We start from the raw sequence: 22,250 nt of genomic DNA, 5'->3' as shown, positions 1-22,250 counted from the left end.
CTGTATCTTCTCTCTCTCTCTCTGTATCATCTCTCTCTCCCTCTCCCTCTCTCTGTATCATCTCTCTCCCTTTCCCTCTCTCCGTATCATCTCTCTCTCTGTATCTTCTCTCTCTCTCTCTCTCTCTGTATCATCTCTCTCTCCCTCTCCCTCTCTCTGTATCATCTCTCTCCCTCTCCCTCTCTCCGTATCATCTCTCTCTCTGTATCATCTCTCTCTCTCTCTCTCATTTCTCCCCCAGCCTTCCTGCTGCTGGGTTCCTCCCAGGCCCTGTGGTTCTCAGTGGGGATGTTGCTGATGGGAGTGGCCCACGGTGTCATCACCATCAAGGGCACCCACCTGGCGAGCCACGGGTCTCTGAGCGAGTCCCAGGCCTGGGGAGAGTTCTGGGCCGTCTTCTTCATCGAGGTGAGATGTTCCCCTCCTTGCCTGGTTCCAGACCCCCCCCCCCCCCCCCACACACACACGTGTGCTGAATCACTGCCCCTTTTTTTTATTTTTTTTATTCCTATGATAATTCTATGATTTAATTCAAGCAATTCTAGGAATCTGACAGGAACTATAGGCCACTGCACTCCATCATTTGGTCAACAAATGATTCGGCGGATGGTGTCTGAAAAGTCCTCTTTATGCCTTTTGTTATTGCTGGCGTAAATAAATGGTATTCAATGGTTCATCTAGCAGTGTCAAACTTGATTTAGCATAGTAGATAGTAGCATAGTACATAGTAGATAGTAGTATAGTAGTATAGTAGATAGTACACAATAGTAAAAGACAGTAAGAAGGTTTGTTTAAAAAAGAAAAAATCTTTTTTTGATTGAAAAGATGTGTTTTTAGTCGACAGCGGACAATTGGGCAGGCTTCAGCTGCCCTGACTGTGGTGGGAAGTTCGTTCCACCACACCAGTCTTCAAAAAACCATAATACGTCCTTTTCCAAAATAGAAAGCTGACAGTATAATCAGATGTGTCTACTGAGGAAATGGTTGCAAACCGTAGATTGTATCAAACATTATAATGAGTTTTTAATTAGATTTTTTTTACTTACATTTTTATTAACATTTATAGACATACAACACTTAGACAATACTTACAATGACATCAATAACATAACAATATACAAACATGGGCCCCTTGAATACGGCTGCGTTCAGCCTCCCAGACCCCCATAAGAGGGACCCCCTCTCTCCCACCATCCACCCCTAGAAATAGGGCTCCCCACATCCCAGGTCCGCCCCACACGGGGCCGAGCACTCAGCGACACGGGTTCCTTGAATTAAATGGGCTAGGCTCAGTAGAGGAGAGAGGGGAGGTACTCCCCCCCCCCCCCCCCCCCCCCCCCCCCACCGAGCCAAGCCCGCTACCTCCCATATCACCAAGCACCCCACCCCACGCACAACGACCCACAACATACAAGACCCCACTCTCCCGGGCCAAACCGTGGAAACGATGCTCCCCCCCCCCGACAGTCCCCCCCCACTGAGTCAAGCTCGTAGGACTCCCCCATATCCCAGGTCCGCTACGCGCGGAGCTGAGCACCCAGCGACACGGGTCCCTTGAATTAATTGGGCCAGGCCCAGTAGAGGAGAGGACAGGGGACCCCCCCCCCCCCCCCACGAGCCAAGCCCGCTACCTCCCATGTCGCAAAGAACCCCACCCCACACACACCAACCCCACAACACACAGGACCCCACTGGGCAAAGCTCAGCCGCTCTGACCCCCATAAGAGAAATCCCTCCCTCCCACCATGCTCCCCGAGAAACAGAACACCCCCATATCCTGGTCCACCATGCGCGGAGCCGAGCACCCAGAGCCCCCACCCGCTCCGACCGCCAAGCCCCCGGCCCACGAGAACCCCAAGCCCAGGCCCGCAGAAGGCCAAAGCACCACGCCTCAATGACCCCCCAGGCCACGGCGGCCGAGGGCCCCAGGAAACCCCACCCCACCCCCCTCTCCCGGGTCGAACCGCCGGAACGATGGCCCCTCCCCCCGACATTCCCCCCCACTGAACTCAGCCTGCCCACTTCTGTACCCCCCATGTCACCGATATCACTATATACATTTATGCTAACATGACTTAAAAAATAAAACTGAAAACACAATAAGCTATTTAGGACTCCCTCACATCCCAGGTCCGCCCCACGCGGGGCCGAGCACTCAGCGACACAGGTCCCTTGAATTAAATTGGGCCAGGCCCAGTAGAGGAGAGGGAAGGAGACTCCTCTTGTCTTGTATCTTTCCTTGGATCACCGTGGCCCTTCATGCCCCTTTCTCATGTCCTTTTGTCGTTCTTCATAGTTGATCTGCTTTGAATCGGTTCAGGTCCCCTCTTTTCCTCCTCCCGTCCTCCTCTCCTCGTCCTCCTAACCGGCGAAAGAAAGACGTTTATATAGAGAGGCGATAAATTAATGAAATGTAAAAAAAGAAAAAAAATGCTAGGCGTGGTCACGTGGGGCGCTGAACGCAAGAAGGTTGCCTTAAGTAATGAAGCGGCCTGGTTAGCCTCTATGTTAGCTTGTAAGCTAGTTTGTATGTTAGTCTGTAGCTTCTCTGCATTGGCATTCAGTGTCCCGCTAGCTTGTTCTATCTGTTGCATCATTGCCTCGTGTTGAGTCTTTTCCATCGGTGTATTTACTTCATCTGGGGTTGCTTTTCTTTCATTTGTCCTCGTGTTCATTCTTCCTTCTTTCTTTTGTCCTCGAATCTTCACTTTTTATTTCGTTTTGAATTGTTTTACTTGCTTTTTTTTATATTCATTGACCGGGAGCTCTTTCATGTGGCTGCTCACCAGAACGTTGCAAACCGGAAGTCTATAATGAGTTTCATAGGCCTTGTGCTATCTAAGCCTAACTGGCCTATGTCACTCATAACTTTTGATACAATGCACGGTTTGCAACCATTTCCTCAGTAGACACATCTGATTATACTCTGAGCTTCCTGTTTTGGAAAAGGATGTGTATTGTGTTTTCTGAAGGTTAGAACACATGCTATTAACAACTGTGCTATTGACACATGTTGTGTTAGATGTGCTTAGTTAAATATCCTCCTCCATACTTGTTTTTAACACTTTAAATGTTGTTTAATGAAGGGCGGCTACGTGGTGCAGTGGGCAAGGCGCTCACCACGAATACTGGAGACTGGCCTCAAACAGGTTCGCCTCCCGAGTATCGGAGGGGACTCGTGCTATGTATGACTTAGTCCACATTGCAGCCGGCTTGTGGGAGGCATGAAACAGCGTTCAAAGACAGGGGAGGGTTGAATTGGACGATACGAAAATTGGGATGGGAGAAAAATAGAAAATGGGAGAAAAAGTGGATAAAAAAAAAAATGTGTTTAATGAATAACAATTTGTTTGGTATGGTATTTCCACCCAACATTTTCAATAAAACACTGAAAATTTCTTAGCAGCATCCCTACACCTTTGCCCTAATGGAGAATGCAAAGATCTATACCCCCCCCTTCTCCCCTCACATCTTCCTCCAAGCCGGCTAACACGGCACTTACACAATGTTGTAATAATTTATAATAAAAATCATTGTTTTTCGTGCATAGATCACTAGATGTATCAACCTATGATACGAGTTTCACATTAGCAGTTCTATGTCGTTATGGCTTGCTCAGCACCTGTCTGCACTGTACTTCACTTCGTGCACGAGCACTGAATAAAAAATTCCACCATGTACCTTTACATCCCAACATCCGTCTGACCACACCCCCTTCCGCTTACCTTCATAAGCAGGTGTGTGGTCACCTACTCGCCTCCTTCTTCACTTTCACCACAAGGAAGTGCCTTCGGTAGATCCCCACTTGACGAGGTTGTTAGCTGAAGAAAGTTGAGACGTGTTTACATTGTGCTTATTTTTTTCTTCTCTCATAAATATTCAATAGAAAAATCTAAGTCATAATGTCTACTTCGGAGAGTCACAGAGCCACTCTCCACCAGCGGTTCTCCATTTCCGCCTCCGTCGTGCGTTCTGGTGCAGGGCTGTTGCCTCTCTCGTGGTTGACAGCCACGCCCGGTAGGCGTCCGATGGGTAGTTTGCCTCTCCAAGGAGCTGGTGCACCGGTGCCGTCGCCTCTGCGATGGCCTGGTCCTGGCTCTGGTTCCTCTGCTTCCGGGGAATCGTCCGCTGTTGAGCGGCCGGTTCTTTTGGTTCCAGAGGATTTGAGACGCAAACTTTTTGCGTCTGCTCGCTCCCGTCGCAAGATGGTGGCTTGCAGACGCGAACGGCCTGGGTTTGGTGAGTTGCTGGAGCCCAGTGAGGATGCGTCGGTCTCTACCTGCCCGATGGAAACAGAGGATTACATGGTAGAGGCGGACAGGTTCTTATTTGAAGGCCCGGTGGAGACATGTATCCCGCCCGTCCAGGTAACACTGGAGGGGGGTGAAATGTCTCCTTGGGGCGCCTTGTTTGAAGATGTCGGGGAAGACCCTCGGACTCGTCGGCAGGATGCCCTACTATCAGCCACATCGGAGTGTGGCTCCTTGACCAGTCGAAGCCTGCTGTATGTGAGGGATGCGGGCTCGGTGGAGGAAAGTCTGCAGGGGGAACTGCGGGCTTTGTTTCCCGAGCTTATGGCGGTGGCGGCCGTTGCAAACGGTGTGCCGCTGCCGCAGCCACTGCCTGTTCCTGTCCCTGATGATCTAATAGGTCATCTCTGGCAGCGTCGCCCGGTGAGAGGGGTGGACGTTGTCTACCCATTTTTCCCCTCAATGGGGGCCTATGTTCGTCGGGGCCAGGTGGTGTCCCACATCATTGGCCTCACCCCCGCCTACGTACAAGTTACGCGGGTGGCGGGTTTGGTCGAAGGTATGAGAGAGGGCGTGCCACGGCTTGATAGGCCGATGGCCGCGCTCCTCTGTCCGGAGGTGGTGTGGGAGCCGTTACGCAAGCCGGTTCCTCAAGGGAAATCGGCGAGGCGGTTGGCTTACTGGAGCGACCAGTCATTTATCGCCGGAACACAATCTCTGGCTGCCGTGTCTAACATTGCGCAGCTGGCGAGATTCATGTCCGGGATATTGACGGGCAGCATGACCAGCTCACCCAGTCGGCAGGAGCTATCCTGCAACTGACGCAGCCGCAGGCCATAGCCGCTGGGAAAATGTGCGAGCCCTGGCAACTCTAACCCAGCGCCACCTTTGGCTGGAGCAGGCCCGTGTACCGGAGAAGAAGAGGATTCCTCTTCTGACAGCACCCCTCTCCGATGCTGGACTGTTCGGGAAGGCCCTGCAGTTGATGACCTCGACGTGCAGAGAAATGCAAGAGGAGCGCTCCGTGCTCCAACCTCATTTTCCCCCTCCCGACATCGCCGGTGGAGTCAGACGGCTACCACGTCGTCAAGCTTCCTCCGCCGTGGCTGCTGCTGCTACCACCGCCACTGCTGGCCCTTCGAAGAAGGCCAGGAGGAGAGAGGGCGCCGCCGCTGCAGCCGGCCCATCTGCGCCTGGAGGAGACGGTAGGGATCGCCGTGACCAGCCGCCGATTGTCTACCGTCCCTCCGGGGCTTCCCGGGGTGGCAAATCCCGAGCGGCTCGAGGCAGCAGGCGCCGCTAGGCCAGTGACTTTTTTCCCCTGTGGTCCCCTCTGTTTACCCCTCCCCGGCCCTCTCATATAATTTTGTTCGAAAATAAAAAGTCCCCTCTAAAGGGTGACTGTATTTTTTGTTAACAAACTGTGTGTTTCTTCACCAAAACATATGATGAGGTTGCAAGGTGTGAATCTTCACTTGTATGCATTGATAGGAGGGTTACGTTCGTGTTATGAGCTTAAGCAAGGTCTGCAGCCTACACTCGGTTATAGAAAGGTTTTCTACCTCGGCCTGAGACTCCACATGCAGGTAGAGGCTAGTTGTATGGTCTGTTGCTTACACAAGTAATGTTGAGCTACAACACTGTTGTGTTAGTTGCAGTAATGCTCGTATGAACACGTACCACGGCCCAGCCGTTTCGCTCTCTCTATCAGTGTTTTTCTGTGTACAACATAGGATGCGGGTGTAGGATTCACACACACACGCGACTTGGTATTGTTGTAAACCCTGTTCACAGTTATCTGTGGGTAGCGTGCATTGTATTAGCTTGCGCTATTTCATTAGCATTCTACCAAAGGTATCATATGCTAAAGTTGTTATTGTGTGCAGGGGGAAGGGCTTGTGAGGGGGTGCCGAATAAACCCCTCCTTCCCTCTTCTGATTGGTCAGGGGGGTTTACTCATCTCCTGTTAGGCCGGTCGGGGCCAAGCCGTTAGGCGACTTGGCAGGGAGGGGGGGGGGGGGGTTGCCCTGACTCTGCTCCTATTAACAGGCGTTGAGTGTTGGGTTTCCCCCCGTCATAGCATACGTCACTACGCACGTTGCTATTTGACGATGGCTTCCGTGAGTTAGATCTGTACGTACGATCTGTTGTTGTCAAAGTGTCGGGATAGAGCGTAGGACTTACGGGTCCACTACGCTCGATTTTATGTGTAACTTGAGTCGGTTGGTCACATGACTCAAGGTTACCATGGCTTTTTCATTCTACGACTCACGTGGGAAGGCTCTCTGGGGAATTTTCAGTCTAAAATCCTCTGTGATAGGGGTGACTGAATGTAAAAATGTAAACAGTTTTTACCCTCAGTTGTGTCAAATGGGATTCATGTCTGTTGGTGCTTCCTTCTTTTTAAATAAAAGAGTGTGGAGTATAGGAGGCACCACACCCTTCTTGTCGTTTCCCCCAGGCGCCTTGGGGATTCAATGAAAGGTCTAAATAGCCTATTCATTGATGTGGTTGTGTCCCGACGCATGCATAGTGCTAGCTCGGGGTGTTCTGTTGACTCTGCTCCTATTAACAGGCGTTGAGTGTTGGGTTTCCCCCGTCATAGCATACGTCACTACGCACGTTGCTATTTGACGATGGCTTCCGTGAGTTAGATCTGTACGTACGATCTGTTGTTGTCAAAGTGTCGGGATAGAGCGTAGGACTTACGGGTCCACTACGCTCGATTTTATGTGTAACTTGAGTCGGTTGGTCACATGACTCGAGGTTACCATGGCTTTTTCATTCTACGACTCACGTGGGAAGGCTCTCTGGGGAATTTTCAGTCTAAAATCCTCTGTGATAGGGGTGACTGAATGTAAAAATGTAAACAGTTTTTACCCTCAGTTGTGTCAAATGGGATTCATGTCTGTTGGTGCTTCCTTCTTTTTAAATAAAAGAGTGTGGAGTATAGGAGGCACCACACCCTTCTTGTCGTTTCCCCCAGGCGCCTTGGGGATTCAATGAAAGGTCTAAATAGCCTATTCATTGATGTGGTTGTGTCCCGACGCATGCATAGTGCTAGCTCGGGGTGTTCTGTTAGGAATCATGCGGGTAGCTAGTACGCCTTGGTTGCTTGTGGTTAAAACAGCGTTTTTATAAAGCAACTGGGATGGAGGTTTTGTCCTCTTCCGAGAACCTGTTACTGGTTCTCGACGGATTCTCGTTCATATCTGGGGGATGATAACGGAATGGATCTGAACATAGGTAGAGGGGTCTCACGCCCTTGGGGTGGGCCACCGAGCGTGGTTCACACCGGCCCGTCTGGGTGGCACCCTCTTTTCATGTTTTAGATCAACACGCATATCTGCCCCTTCTCCTGGAGTAGGCATGTCGGCGTGGTTAGGGCACGGGACTGGTTCTGGTCACGCTGGTCCAGGTCAGTTAACCCGTTTGTCCGCCGGGGATGCAGATCTGCTGTTCTGGTACCCTGAGGGACTTGGGCTTTTTCCAGGGGGAAAAAGGCCGGGTCGGCCCAGGGCGTCACAAGGTTAGGCGTTATAGAGACCCTTGTTGGGTACTTTTTTGTACCTGGCACTATCATAAGGGGCTGTTTCTCTTCTCCGCACCTCTCTCACGCATGGCGGAGAGGGGGCTGTTGGGGTGGTCTTCTGGACCTCCTCTGGTAACCCTGTGTGCTTCCCGAGCCGCCGGGCCCGGTCCGAAGTAAAGTTTCGTTGATACCGTAGACCTGGGATAACCCCTTTTTTCTTGAGGGGTTATAGGAACAACCACCGCATATGGTAACGAAAGGGTGGTTGATTCCCTGGTGTGTTGGAGCAGTGTCAACTCCCGGGTTGTCCGGTTGAGTGTGCCCCTGCACGTTCATGACGTCTGCCAATCATGTCAGCCTTCTCTGCCTTGACCCCTCTGGGTGGGTTTTTTTTTATGGAGGCTTCGTCATGGTGATCAACAACGCCAGCATCTGCCCCTTCCGCCGGGAGGGCTGTTTCAGCTGACTCCTTTGGCGCCTGTCTCGTCCGCAGTGCTCCAGGCTCAGGTTACAGCCTGTTGCCTGGTTTCCCCGGTACGCTGCCTGCTTCCGTTGGTTAACCTTTTGAGTGTTTACGGCCATGCTGACTGCCTGTGTTGCAGGGTCAGTATGCCAGGCGGTGTGCTATTGGGGGGGAAAGGGCCCGCTCTTGGAGGGGCCTTATCCGAATACGCTGGCGATGTGGGGGGCGGTGTCACTAGGTGACCACCTGGTGGGGTCTTGATGCCTGGCATCATTGACCTCTCCGGGCCCCCTTTTCCAGGGGATCCAGTCCCTTCAGTGGGTCTGGGTCTTCCTTCGCGCTCCGCTGCTACGGCCTTGCCACGGGGTTGCGTTTGCTCTTGACCCCGTGATTTTGGGGGCAGTAACGAGGTTGTTCCTTCGTTCGTTCCCGGGTGGCATGCGGGTTGTGCGTGTGTGTAGTCGTGGGGTCAAGCCACGGTCTGCTCACCCTGTGCGTTGGGTTGCTTGAGTGCCTCTTCGCACGGTCGGATCCGTCGCCCTCCCGTGAACCTCCAATAGGGGGGGTATCCTCCATTAGGGAGGGTCGGGGGGGCTCTGTCCTCCCCGGTCTGATGGTTGTGGGGGGCCTCAGCGGGGTACATTTGTCGGGCTATGGCTCCCGCTCAGCCCCTGTTGCAGACAGGTGCTGAGCAAGCCATAACGACATAGAACGGAGGGGTATGTATATAACCCAGTTCTATGAGTTATGGTGCGCTCAGCACCTGGACGCCGCTGCGGCCCTTGATCTCGCCTTGTGGTGAAAGTTTGGGAAGGAGGCGAGTAGGTGACCACACACCTGCTTATGAAGGTAAGCGGAAGGGGGTGTGGTCAGACGGATGTTGGGATGTAAAGGTACATGGTGGAATTTTTTATTCAGTGCTCGTGCATGAAGTGAAGTACAGTGCAGACAGGTGCTGAGCGCACCATAACTCATAGAACTGGGTTATATACATAACCCTCCGTTAGCATTTCCTGGATGACAGTGTGGCCAGCTGGGCAATAGATACGATTAGATGTTCCCTTTTTAATCCCCTTGGGGACATTCAGGGTAATAGAAATGACAATAAAAGGTAAAGAACAAGATATAATGAATACAAAATAAAGGTGAGGGTCTGGTAAGCCAGACAGGTGACAATAATAACACAGTGTGCCTATGTACAGCCCCCCCCCTGGTATCATATACGATTGTATCCTAACTTAAGTCAACCCCATGTGCAAATATATATAGCTAACTAAGTCTACTTAGTCTACTAGGTCAATAGTGACCATGATAGCTTCAAAGGATTAATTACGTCACACAGATGGCTCAGGTTTTGAGGAAGTACAGAGAAGCCCCCTCCTCCCTGCAATGTAAGAATGTGAAAAGGGCGCTCTGGTGATCAATTCTGCACAAATAACAATCTGTAGAGAGGTTTACTGTAGAAAAAACATGTTTTTGAGTGGACGGGACTACTGAAAATACTTGTGCTATTTCAAGACATATGTTTTGTTAGTGTAGACCCAGCAGTATTGACCGTATCTTCATGAATCAGGCATAATCATTTGCAGATCAATATGACTTAAAAATTACAATCAATATTATACTATTTTTTTATCCACTTTTTCTCCTCCTATTTTTCTTGTATTTTCCTCCCATCCCAATTTTAGTCGTTATGCCAATTCCCCCCTCCCCTTCCTGGTCGTTGCTCGCATTTGCCCCCTACTTGCCGGTCTAGGGAGCCCTGAAGTCTATCACATGCTTCCGCCGATACATAGGAGACAGCCAGCAGCCTCTTTTCACCTGGCAGCGAGGACTCTCATTGGGTGAGTGTAACGCGTGGGAGGGCACACTACCTCACCCAGATCCCTTCCTCGCTGTGCAGGCGCCCTGACCGACCTGTAGGAGTCGCTGTTTACAACGACCAGATTACCACCCACCGGCTTCCCTCCCGCTGACACTGCCAATTGTGTCAGTATGACCACCGGCCAAGCCGGAGGCAACGCTGACAGCTGGATTCGATACCAGTGTCTCTGCGGTGGTAGACAGACGCTTAGTCCGCTGTGCTACCCGGCCGCCCTCAATATTATACTCTTGAAGTTACATTCTTGTAATATTGTTGTGTGCCCTGAATAATAAAGTACCTTGTAATATTCCGAAAACATGTTGTTAGACTGATGTTAAACTGGTCAGTGCCAGAGTAATTGATTCAATTAACGCAATGTTTACTAGCTCATTGACCTGTGTGCTTAACAAAATAAATATATGAAAGAAAATATCAGATGTTCGCTTATGTAGTTTGTCTGGGTTTGTTTGCCAATATCCTTCTGCTGCAAAGTTTTCATTGGAATCTTCTGTACCTTGTGTCTGTCTGTCTGTCTGTCTGTCTGTCTGTCTGTCTGTCTGTCTGTCTGTCTGTCTGTCTGTCTGTCTGTCTGTCTGTCTGTCTGTCTGTCTGTCTGTCTGTCTGTCTGTCTGTCTGTCTGTCTGTCTGTCTGTCTGTCTGTCTGTCTGTCTGTCTGTCAATCTGTCTATCTGTCTATCTGTCTATCTATCTGTCTGTCCGCACAGATATGTGGTTCCTTCACAGCCAGAGTGGGGGTTCAGGCCCACATTAAGATGCACCATGCCCACACTAACGTCATTGGGCTGGGTGACTCCAGTACCTGGAAGATGCCCTTCCTGTCCCGCAGCATCTACCTGTTCATTGCCCCCCTGGCGGTACCCATCATCACCCCTGTGGTTGCACTAGGTGAGAGCCCTTAAATGGAATAAGGAACAGGGATTGAATATTAGATTGTTATATACTGTAAATTATTATTGTTACTCACATTTTACCCGTTCACTCACACATTCACTCACACATTCACTCACACATTCACTCACACACCGATGGTGGAGGCAACCATGCAAGGTGTCAACCTGCTCATCGGGAGCAATTAGGGCAGGGGTGGCCAACCCGCGGCTCTTTGCACGTCAATGTGCGGCTCTTCCATTCATTTGCATGTTCTTGGTATCTGAATCTAGGGACATATATGGATCAGTGTCAGAAATAGTGTGTCTGTTACTAGGCTTGAGTAAATTGTAATGAACCAAAGGAGAATATCAATTATATTTAAAAAATATATATATCTTTGACTGTGAATAACACCACGCTAAAATTTACCAGACCTGAAAAATCTAAGCAAATGAATAAAGGGAAGATGATTAAACAGAAGGTTTTGTAGATACAGTACTGAATTCTGCCATCTTTTTTATCATGTAAATTTCTCCACCATTTTTCATCGTATTGCAACACCGTTTTTTGCAAGACGTTCACAGAAAGGTAGAGAAACTAACTGCGTTCTGTTTTATGGCAATAACGTGCAGGTTTGTGGGAGATAATCCCAAAAAATATGAGAAATAAAAAAGTTAATCCAGAAGTCAGATAATTGACAGGGGCTGGTGTGAGCTGGGTAGGGTAGTTTTTCGAAATTCGAAAGCCCTGAGTCTCTTCCTTCAAAAGACTACACTCACTTTTGGCTGCTCCACTTCCTCCTGTCAATATGCGCCGGTTTCCGACTCAATGCCCTGAGATTTCTATAATCTTATATTTCACTAATAACAGTTAAAATAATTGGTAAACTTTTACTGTATATCTCGGGCTTAAGAGGCTCTGAGGCCCAAATTAAAAAGACATTAGCAACTTCAGAGGCCAGAGGGTGGGACATATAAACACATTTACTATCAAATAGCATTGTGAGGCTGAACAACAGGACCAATTGACTATACATGTGCTTAACATTTTTTAAATAAACATTCTTTTTTTAAATGGCTAAAAGTGATTTTGTAATTTTGCAACCGTGGGTCTCACAGGGTACTTTTAACCCTGTGAGGCCCAAATAAAAAAGACATTAGCAACTTCAGAGGCCAGAGGGTGAGACCTATAAACACATGAAGGGTGCCGTGACTGAAAAAAAAGGTTGAGAAACGCTGGTATATGGTGTGGCTCTTTGTGGTACCACAGTAATTTTTGTGGCTCTTAGTCTCTGACTGGTTGGCCACCCCTGAATTAGGGGTTAAGTGTATATAGCGCTTTTCTAGGGTGAGGTATATATACTGATTGATTGAAACCTTTATTTATTCTGGAAATTAACATTGAGGTGTCATCACCCTCATTTGCAATGTTGTTGAGAAACAATTCAAGTACATATAAAAGGGAAAAAAAACATTTGTAGAAAACACAGGTGGAAAGAGAAAAAATAGAGATCAAATAAAGTTTTTAAATTGTCCATAGGATAGTGGAGTATTGTTTTTTTTAGTGTGAGTTGAAGATCATTCCAGGAAGCTGGTGCATCAAAACAAAAGGCAAGTTCTGACTGAACTCTGACTGAACTCATAGGACCTTAAGTGTAAGCCAATCGTTTGAGCGGGTCAGATAAAGTTCATAATTCCCATCAAGCATCATTGAGATATATGGTGGCAATTCAATGGCCTTAAAGATAAACAGATACCAATGCCTATTTTGTCTTTCCGATAGAGAAGATCAACCCACCTTCTACAATGGCATGCAAATATCTTGATTCTGATTGGCTGAAACAGTCAAGTTAGCCGTTGTTATTTCGTATAACACACTCCACGTGACCCCAGATCCCTCCCACAACCGAATTACTTTTTCTGAATGAGTCCGCCATAGATAGACAAATGGAAGTATGAATAGCCTTTGAACGAATCCTCCAAAAAAGATACAGTCAACTTGAATATGTTAGTTCGTTACACATATGTTGGATTATGTAATTGGTTTGTCATGACCCATTGTGAAACAAAATAAAAATCACGGACTTAAAAAAATAATAAAAGTCAGACTTGGATCTTGCATTTCCCAAACTTAGGCCAATTGGCAGAGTAAAATGCATAACAATCAGGCACGTTGGAAGGGGGGGGGGGGGTGGCAGCTTCAGTTACTGCACAAAAGTAAAACGGTATTTTTATATACTGTAACATATATATAATATAAGTTATAAGTTTATCCTGCTCAAAGCACTTGACTTCACCATTACACTGACACACTTGTAAATACGTAAATTCTTGCGTCAGAACTTTGCATCTGAGGGGAGTGGCCAGACAACATGAGAGAGGAGAGATGAGACGCACCTAAATCCATTGCGGGGTGAGAATTTGCCGCAAAACATTAATATCTTTGGAACCGTGTGTGTTCAATTGTATCTGAATTGGGTGATGATATTCTCTCGTCACAATTGAAATTGTATTTCTCTGTCGTGCAAAAGCTGGCTGGCAGTCTCATTGTATAATATACATGCTCTGAAAGTCTGTAAACTTGTGCATATATGAAGTTTGTTGTTAGATGGCATCTGCTTCAAAAGGACACTGTCCTCGGCTGCGCCTCGGGCCTAACAACCACCCCTAGGCGTGATCTAATTCGTATAACACACTTCGTTGCGTGATGTAATGCTTAATTATCATACAATGAGTGCCATAACTATCACCAGTAATGAATTTAAGAGCATAATGATACAGTAGATAGTGTCTAGGGCAGTGGTTCTCAACCTGTGGTATGCGTACCACCGGTGGTACTTGGGCCCCCTGCTGGTGGTACTTGAAAAAAAATATATATTATAATTTTTTTTTCTTCGCAGTCAGGCCACTGACTTTAGAAGCAGGCCAGGCCAGTGTTTCTAGTTGCGGCGGCGTGATAGTTAGATAACCTAAGTGGGGAACAACCAGGAGATCACTGTGACAGAGAGTAATGCAGTCTAAACAGTCATACATCTTTTATTCAACTTCAGCCCTGATCATAACTATTTTTATTTTTAGATTTCTTTTGTAATGTCAGATACAAAATGAAATACATTGGTAAAACCAAGGAGCTGATCATGGATTTTAGGAGAACACAGCAGGGGACACACAAGCCACTGTGGATAAATGGGTCTATCGTAGACAGGGTGAGCAGTTTTAAGTACCTGGGAGTCCACATCACAGAGTACCTGACATTGACAACTCACATAGACACTGTGGTAAAAAAAGGCGAAACAGCGCCTATACCACCTGAGACAACTAAGGAAGTTCAGAGTATCAGGGAAGATACTCCATTCCTTCTATTCCGGGGCTGTAGAGAGCATTCTGACTGGGAACATCACTGCCTGGTTTGGAAACAGCACGGCCCAGGACAGGAAGGCCCTACAGAGAGTGGTGCGCTCAGCAGAGCGTACTATCGGGTACTGCACTACCACCCCTGCAGGAATTATACAATAGGAGGTGCAAATCCAGAGCCTGCAGAATAATGAAGGACCCTCATCACCCCAACAACAGCCTGTTCAAGCTGCTGCGGTCAGGCAATCGCCTCCGCATATACGCAACAAGAACAGAGAGACTAAGGCTCAGCTTCTTCCCTCAGGCCATCAGAACACTGAACACTGATCTCTCCACACACAAGCACAGATGAACACACGCATACACACACAACACAATATTGTGCACTCGCTCACACACAAACACACCATAGGTCACTTTAAACACACAAGAAAATGACACTTTAAAGGAAGGGAAAAAAGGACACTTGTTGTGATTATTGCATAGTATAGTTAGTAACAGCAAGTATAGCATAGCGCTGCTGTCGGGACAAAACCTCATAACTCCAAAAACCCAACTTTTCAGCAGATGAAAAAAACTAACACAGATTTGAGGGTGAATAGAGTTAGGAGGTTTAGACAGATGATCGGTTTAATGCTTTCCCATTGTTTAAACTTTGTAAAACCCACACACACATATGGAGGATGATCTACGGAGTTGATTTATATAATAAAAAAAAATAAGAAAAAATGGAGTTATGAGGTTTTGTCCCGACAGCAGCGAAAGAAGTAAAAACTTTATATTGTATAGTAGTGTACATAGAACACAGTGCCTTAAAGTGATTTATTAACATGTCTATTTTATCATGTCTATTCTACTTATTTTATTAGTATTTACTATTATTACTATTGTATTTTTGCACTATCGTAGTGGGCATGGCCAACCACATTTCACTGTATGCCCTGGTATGTATGTGATGAATAAACTCTTGAATCTTGAGCTTGATTTGTTTCTTTAAAATAATCCAATCTTTTGTCTCAGCTTGCTAGTGAGATTGGATATGTGGTATTTAAAAATAAAATTTTCTTTAAGCCAAATGCCAAGATATTTATATTCAGTGACTATAAATAGTAGTATCATCTGCATACAAATGGGCTTGACAGCCATTGTAGAGACTATATCATTTATATAAATAGTAAAGAGGACTGGGCCCAAAATTTTACCTTGCGGTACACCCTTTGTTATCTGCATAAACTCAGACTGGGAATCACCCGTTTTCACACACTGACGCTTCCCATACAAATAGTCATATACACACACAATATCAATGTTAGACCCATTTCAACAGGGGGGGGGGGTGTCTATATCACACCCCAACAAGTAAAATAGCAATCTATAGTAATATAGAAATATATATATAGAGAGAAAATGTTGTACAGACATGTAACAAGCATACACAAAAGTTTTAATATTTATACATATATATATGCTGTATATATAGCCTACATACAAAACTGAATAACTTTGCCTGGATGTGCACCGCACGCTTGGTCCCTTTTTTGTCCATTTTGTTTGATTCCCATTTGATTCCCACAACAGAAAAGTAAAAAGTATGCACTCATCAGTACTGTAAGCATCCACCAAATGGCACATTTCATTGTTATGTTACAATTCTGCGGTTCTTGTAGGTCAGCTGAAAAGCCACACGTTGGTCCAGGCAGTGAGGACCATACTAATGGTAGCACTGGGCATATACTCCCAGTACTGGCTCCTGATCCATGTCTCCGGGTTCCAGTCGCTTTACGGCACCTTGCTCTGCATGCTGGTGTGCAGGGCCATGTTCTCCCTGCCGTACATCCACGTCAACATCTTTCAGGTGAGCCATGTTCTCCCTGGTGAGCCGTAGTGGTAGGGATGTCCGATATTATCGGCCTACCGATATTATCGGCCGATATCGGCATTAAAATGTGATATCGGTTGATATCGGTATCGGAAATTAACACTTTCTTCGCCAGGCTTATGTACATCATTATACCATCCTCTGCCAGCTCTATTTGTCTATGGAGAAGTTCCCCTTCTTTGCAGGGCTATAACTTTTTAAATTGTATTGCTAAATTGACATTACTATGGCCCATTCAGCATAAAGTATCTATTGTTCAGGGTGTAGCAACGTTATACTTTTTCATTCACATATTCATACTAAAATACGGTCTAAAGTATAAGTATGTTTTTATCGTTTTCTGCAGCTTTCTGCAGAACGTGATTTATAGCCCTAATTGCATTATATTGATGATTGTATACAGTTTGATAGCGATCGGCGCGAGATAAAAAATTTCAAATGGACGTGCTTCTAGAAGTTACTACTTATCATCTGATGTTGACCGGATGGGGGGGGGGGGGGTCGTTTATAATTCTGTGGCCAACGTTAGATGATTCATCTAGTGTGGGTGATATGATCATTAGAGCAGTTTGTATCGAACACGTTAAAAAAAAAACGCTGAAAGTCACCGCAGCTTCCTCGTAGCGTTGGGCGATGAGCGTGGAGCAAAAATATTCCTATTATGGGATGTTGAAATATGCGATCCATCTCCAGGTTGTATAATAGTATATACGTCCAAATCATGTTGTTTATCGAGTTATTGGTAACGGATTGCTATCCATCGTGTCTAGCTCGAGTCCCGGGACTATTAGCGAGTGATCGGACCGAATTGGAATGAGCACCAGTTTCCGTTTCCGGTTTCCGGTTTCCGGTTTGGGCGATCCGCCGATCGGCCACCAGATGGCGCTCTTGAACCGTTGGAGAGTTGAGAGGGGATCAACAGTAGATCTCAAGTCTCCGGGGGAGAAATATGATTGCGATCACAGATTTTTGAAATATTGATCTCAATGACGTGTTACGGCGTCATTGGCAGAATGAGCATGGCGGGGAATGACGAGTTTAGGCGTCCTTGGCAGAGAAAGTAAGAGTTGGACAATATCGGTATATCGGTATCGGTAAAAAAGTCAATATCGAGCATCCCTAGTATCTAGCCTTACAAAGGCATGGGAGATACTGTAAATGTTCCCAGACATGTCTCTAGCCAGAGACACTAGAGACATGTCTGGGAACATTTACCGTATCTGTGTAGGTCAGTATACGACCGATGCTTTGAAACGGACACACCGGGGTGCACAGTAGCCACATTAGTCGGACACACCCACTCACATTTCACATAACTGTACAACAAGAGTTCAAAACAACTGGGCCTGTTCAAATCATGCAGAATAGTTGGGGCCCACTGCTCTTTTAGCAGAAAACTGTTTTTCAATGCAGCACTGTGTCCTCAGAATATTTCGACCAGGGATTCAAGTCCGGTCTGTGAAAAATGGGGGAAGGACGGGGGGAAGAACAATTCATGCATGATTTTCCCAGAAATAGCCTCGCTACTGGAGTCCATTGTCTGCTGTACTGAGCTTTTGAAGATGGATTAATAAACAGAGATTCTTGATCTGAAGTCATGGGGTTTGTTAGTGGAAAACGCTTGTTCTTTAGGGTGGGTTTAAAATCTCAGTGTGGGGGGGGGGGGGGGGGGGGGGGGACCTTTGTTCATTGCTGCTGTTGGCTCCAGAGTTGCCTTGTAAACTTCTTTCAGTTGCCTTGTAAACTTCTTTCTCAGAACTGGTGGAATTCCCCGCGATTGGTTCTCCTGTGGTAACCTGCACAGGGAATTTATTGATTCAGGTGGTTGTGAAACCAAAAATATGACAACTAACAGCAGGTTTAGTAACCTGAGAAAGGGGGAAAAGCTGAAATAACAACAGTAACGCATGAATGGGGCAGCAGTGGCCTATAGGTTAGAGAAGTGGGCTTGTGACCAGAAAGTCGCTGGTTCAATCCCCCGGACCAGCAGGATTATTCTGGGTGGAGGAAGTGAATGAATAACCGAACTCTCCTGTCTCTGAATACCAACCCGCTGAAGTTCCATTGAGCAAGGCACTTAACCCATAACTGGTGCAGTGATCAGACTGTGGCATTACTGGGCAGCACCCAGGTGTGAATGCGTGGAAGTGTGTGAATATGAAGCAGGGCTTTGCTGAAAAAGAGCATCCATTTTCAGCTAACCTACCCTGGGTAAATAATTTTTTCTTTTTTTTTTAACAAATGTTTTTTTATTTTCCCTTTTTTTTACAGTACAGTAACAGTAATAATCAACGATAAAACACAGGACAATAACAGAAATAATAATAACAATAATTCAGGGGGACAGGGGATGGACCTGAATCATAAGCCAGTCACTTGAGAATTTATACTGAACCAGCACCAGTAGCACACGATAAACCTGATCCCAAACACAGAGTGTGTCGTTCTAAGCTTCTACCTCTCAGATCACAGATGTGAATATCTGGTATTGCTATGAATATAATATTATGTTGTCTACGAGAATCATGGACTGAATCTGACGTATCATATCCAAACGGGAGACCGTTAGATCAGAGGTGTCTGTGTCCAATAGGCTGTCATTTTGTGTAATTAAACCCACACATGCGTGTATGCACAAACACACACTCGCAGTTCAAAAAATAAATGCAATGCAATAAAAACTCTCTCTGTTACATTCAACAGCACATCGGCCTCCCCATGTTCTCCCCAATCGGTCGTCCTAAGAGGATCTATCAGATGACCCATGGGGTCCTGAACCTGCCACGCAACCCCATCTTGGACTGGACCTTTGGACACTCGCTTATCAACTGCCATGTGGAGCATCACCTCTTCCCCTTCTTGTCTGACAACATGTGTCTAAAGGTAGTAGTATAATACTGTAATGTTCAGGTCTGAAAACATGTGTCTAAGGTAGTAGTATAATACTGTAATGTTCAGGTCTGAAAACATGTGTCTAAAGGTAGTAGTATAATACTGTAATATTCAGGTCTGAAAACATGTGTCTAAGGTAGTAGTATAATACTGTAATATTCAGGTCTGAAAACATGTGTCTAAGGTAGTAGTATAATACTGTAATATTCAGGTTTGAAAACATGTGTCTAAAGGTAGTAGTATAATACTGTAATATTCAGGTCTGAAAACATGTGTCTAAAGGTAGTAGTATAATACTGTAATGTTCAGGTCTGAAAACATGTGTCTAAGGTAGTAGTATAATAATGTAATGTTCAGGTCTGAAAACATGTGTCTAAGGTAGTAGTATAATACTGTAATGTTCAGGTCTGACAACATGTGTCTAAAGGTAGTAGTATAATACTGTAATATTCATGTCTGACCATATGTGTCTAAAGGTAGTAGTATAATACTATAATGTTCAGGTTTGACAACATGTGTCTAAAGGTAGTAGTATAGTACTGTAATGTTCAGGTTTGACAACATGTGTCTAAAGGTAGTAGTATAGTACTGTAATGTTCAGGTTTGACAACATGTGTCTAAAGGTAGTAGTATAATAATGTAATGTTCAGGTTTGACAACATGTGTCTAAAGGTAGTAGTATAGTACTGTAATGTTCAGGTCTGACAACAGAGGGCTGCCCTCGACTACAGAAATTCTAACAGTCTAACGACTAATAGGCATAGGATTTGTCGACTAATCGACTTGTTATCATTTATCAGGAATAACTCATTTGCCTTGGAAAGAAACATATAAATCAACTAGCAAAGTATTGGTCGACTAAAACAACCATTTGACAATGAGGGTAGTAGTACTATAGTACTACAGACAAGTGCAGACATAAAGTGCAAGGTATATACAAGTGCAGACATAGGGGTGCCAGGGTGGCGCACCACGTACAGCGCTGCGGTGCAACACGGCCATCCCGGGTTCGACTCCCGGACCCGGCAACCTTTGCCGAATGTCTTCCCCCTCTATCTCCCATACTTCCTCTCTCTCTCTGCCGGACTGCCCAGAAAAAAACAATAAAATATCTACCAAAAACATAATACATTTTTTTTAAACAAGTGCAGACATAAAGTGCATAGTATAGACAAGTTCAGACATAAAGTGCATAGTATAGACAAGTGCAGACATAAAGTGCATAGTATAGACAAGTGCAGACATAAAGTGGATAGTGTTGACAAGTGCAGACATAAAGTGCATAATATAGACAAATGCAGACATAAAGTGCATTCAAATACGTTCAACACAGCCCCTCATTTCACATCCTTGAGTTTAGGAGATTCACAGATAAAGGCGTTTTTATACCTGTTCAGGTATCTTTTCCTGTATTTAATTGGAACCCTGTAGTGTCTACCTGATGGGACCAGTTTGTATTTTGAATACAGGACATGGGAGGGGGGTCAGCGGTCATTTTCCTAGCCTGTTCAATTCTAGCCTTGTCAAAGATTATTCGGAGGGAGAGACGCTCCCTCAACTAGGGCTGTACCGAATGTCATTTTTTAACATTCGAAGCTTCGATTGAAGTATTCGAACGAAGCTTCGAATGTCTATACAAAGAAATTACAAAAAATAAATTAATAAAAGATTTCTTTGACGTCTTATAGTATAATATTATAATATTAGTGTAGCCTAATCTTTAACTGCAACTGTGAAGAAAACCCCCATTGGTTTAAACAGATTGAATAGACAATTTTCTTTTTTAAATATATATATTTTTTTATTAAAAATAAAAAATTCAAATGTTGATTTAGAATTCGAATGTCAACATTATGATCGAAGCTTCGAAGCATTCGGTACAGCCCTACCCTCAACCCCATCACTTGCATTGCTGGCTGGACCAGTCTGTTTTATTCGTGTGTTGCCAAACCAAGGTGAAATTCTGTAACGTAAGCTACTCTCGATCACAGCACGATAGACATCATTAGCCTGTGTCAGACCCCCTGTGGTGGAACCGTATCAATCAATTATGCACGCTGACAGATCTTCACGATCGATATAAACGCATTAACAAGACGGATGAGTCAAATACAAGTGAAGAGATCAACGAGCCTGGCTGAGAGGAGTGTGCCGTCTGGCCACCACTGTGCACACTGTGGAGAGAAGGATGTCACGGGCTCTTCTGTAGGCTATACAGGAAAGGTGGGGCCCTCAGAGGGGTGGGAGATGTGGGCTATTGTCTTAATCAGACAAAGGACTGGAGGAGTGGGGAGGTATTTCCCTGAGTCTGCGCACGAAGTAGAGTCGCTGTTGGATACAGACTTCACACGGACATTCCAAGACGGATTACAGTCAATATGTACACCCAGCCAAGACATTTTCCATGGTAACTAAGGACTCTGTGGCAGAAACTACTTGATGGCTGAAGTGAACATTTTCGTAATTGTGTTTTTTAAGATTAGATTAGATTAGATTAGATTCAAATGTATTGTCATTATACAGCTCAAATACATTACAAAGAAAATAAGTTTGGCATCCAACCAGAGTGCAAATGTAGCAGTAAAGTGCAACAGGTACAAAATATACAAATTAGTACTACTGAGTGTAGTGCTAATCAGATGCATGAACAGAGTTGTAGTATAATAAATAAAGTATAGACAGTATGACTACTACTGGCCAGCAGTGTACTAATAAGAGTATAATATACAGATATAGATATAGTAAAGGGCTATGTGCAGGTAAGTACAGACAGGTGAGGATAGGTATATATGCGGTGAGAATAAGTATATATATATATATATATATATATGGTATACAGCATTATTGTACATGCTATCATACAGAACTCTGTCTCTTGCAGTCAAAAATTACTGGGTTCATGCAAAAGCCAATTTTTTCCCCCCAATTTGCATTTCTTATCTTGCACTAATGTCAGACTCAAGTCAGGGGTGTACAAAGTACCCAGAAATTATACTTAAGTGAAAGTATGGATACTGTCTTAAAATCTTACTCAAGTAAAAGTCAGAGTATCTGGCTAACAACACACTTGAGTACAAGTCAAAACGTCTATTCTTCTGATAGCAGGTGTTTAATCAAAGATTCCCG

The 22,250-nt window shown here is 45.5% G+C and overlaps 1 protein-coding gene across 1 annotated transcript in view; it reads left to right on the top strand.

Moving 5' to 3' along the window:
• fads6 (fatty acid desaturase 6) overlaps window positions 1-22,250 on the top strand; it is a gene marked incomplete at its 5' end in the record, with an annotated part of 32,667 nt that overhangs the window by 5,289 nt on the left and 5,128 nt on the right. Inside the window, 4 exons of the mRNA XM_084323859.1 lie at window positions 242-408; window positions 10,835-11,015; window positions 16,021-16,208; window positions 18,936-19,115. Coding sequence (XP_084179985.1) covers window positions 242-408; window positions 10,835-11,015; window positions 16,021-16,208; window positions 18,936-19,115 — 716 coding nt within the window. The remainder of the gene's footprint in view (window positions 1-241; window positions 409-10,834; window positions 11,016-16,020; window positions 16,209-18,935; window positions 19,116-22,250) is intronic.

The sequence above is a fragment of the Notolepis coatsorum genome (assembly GCF_963971535.1).
Source record: "Notolepis coatsorum genome assembly, chromosome: 10".
Lineage (NCBI taxonomy): Eukaryota > Metazoa > Chordata > Actinopteri > Aulopiformes > Paralepididae > Notolepis > Notolepis coatsorum.
Note: the sequence above shows the minus strand (reverse complement) of the source record. Positions and strands in the feature narration are given on the sequence as shown.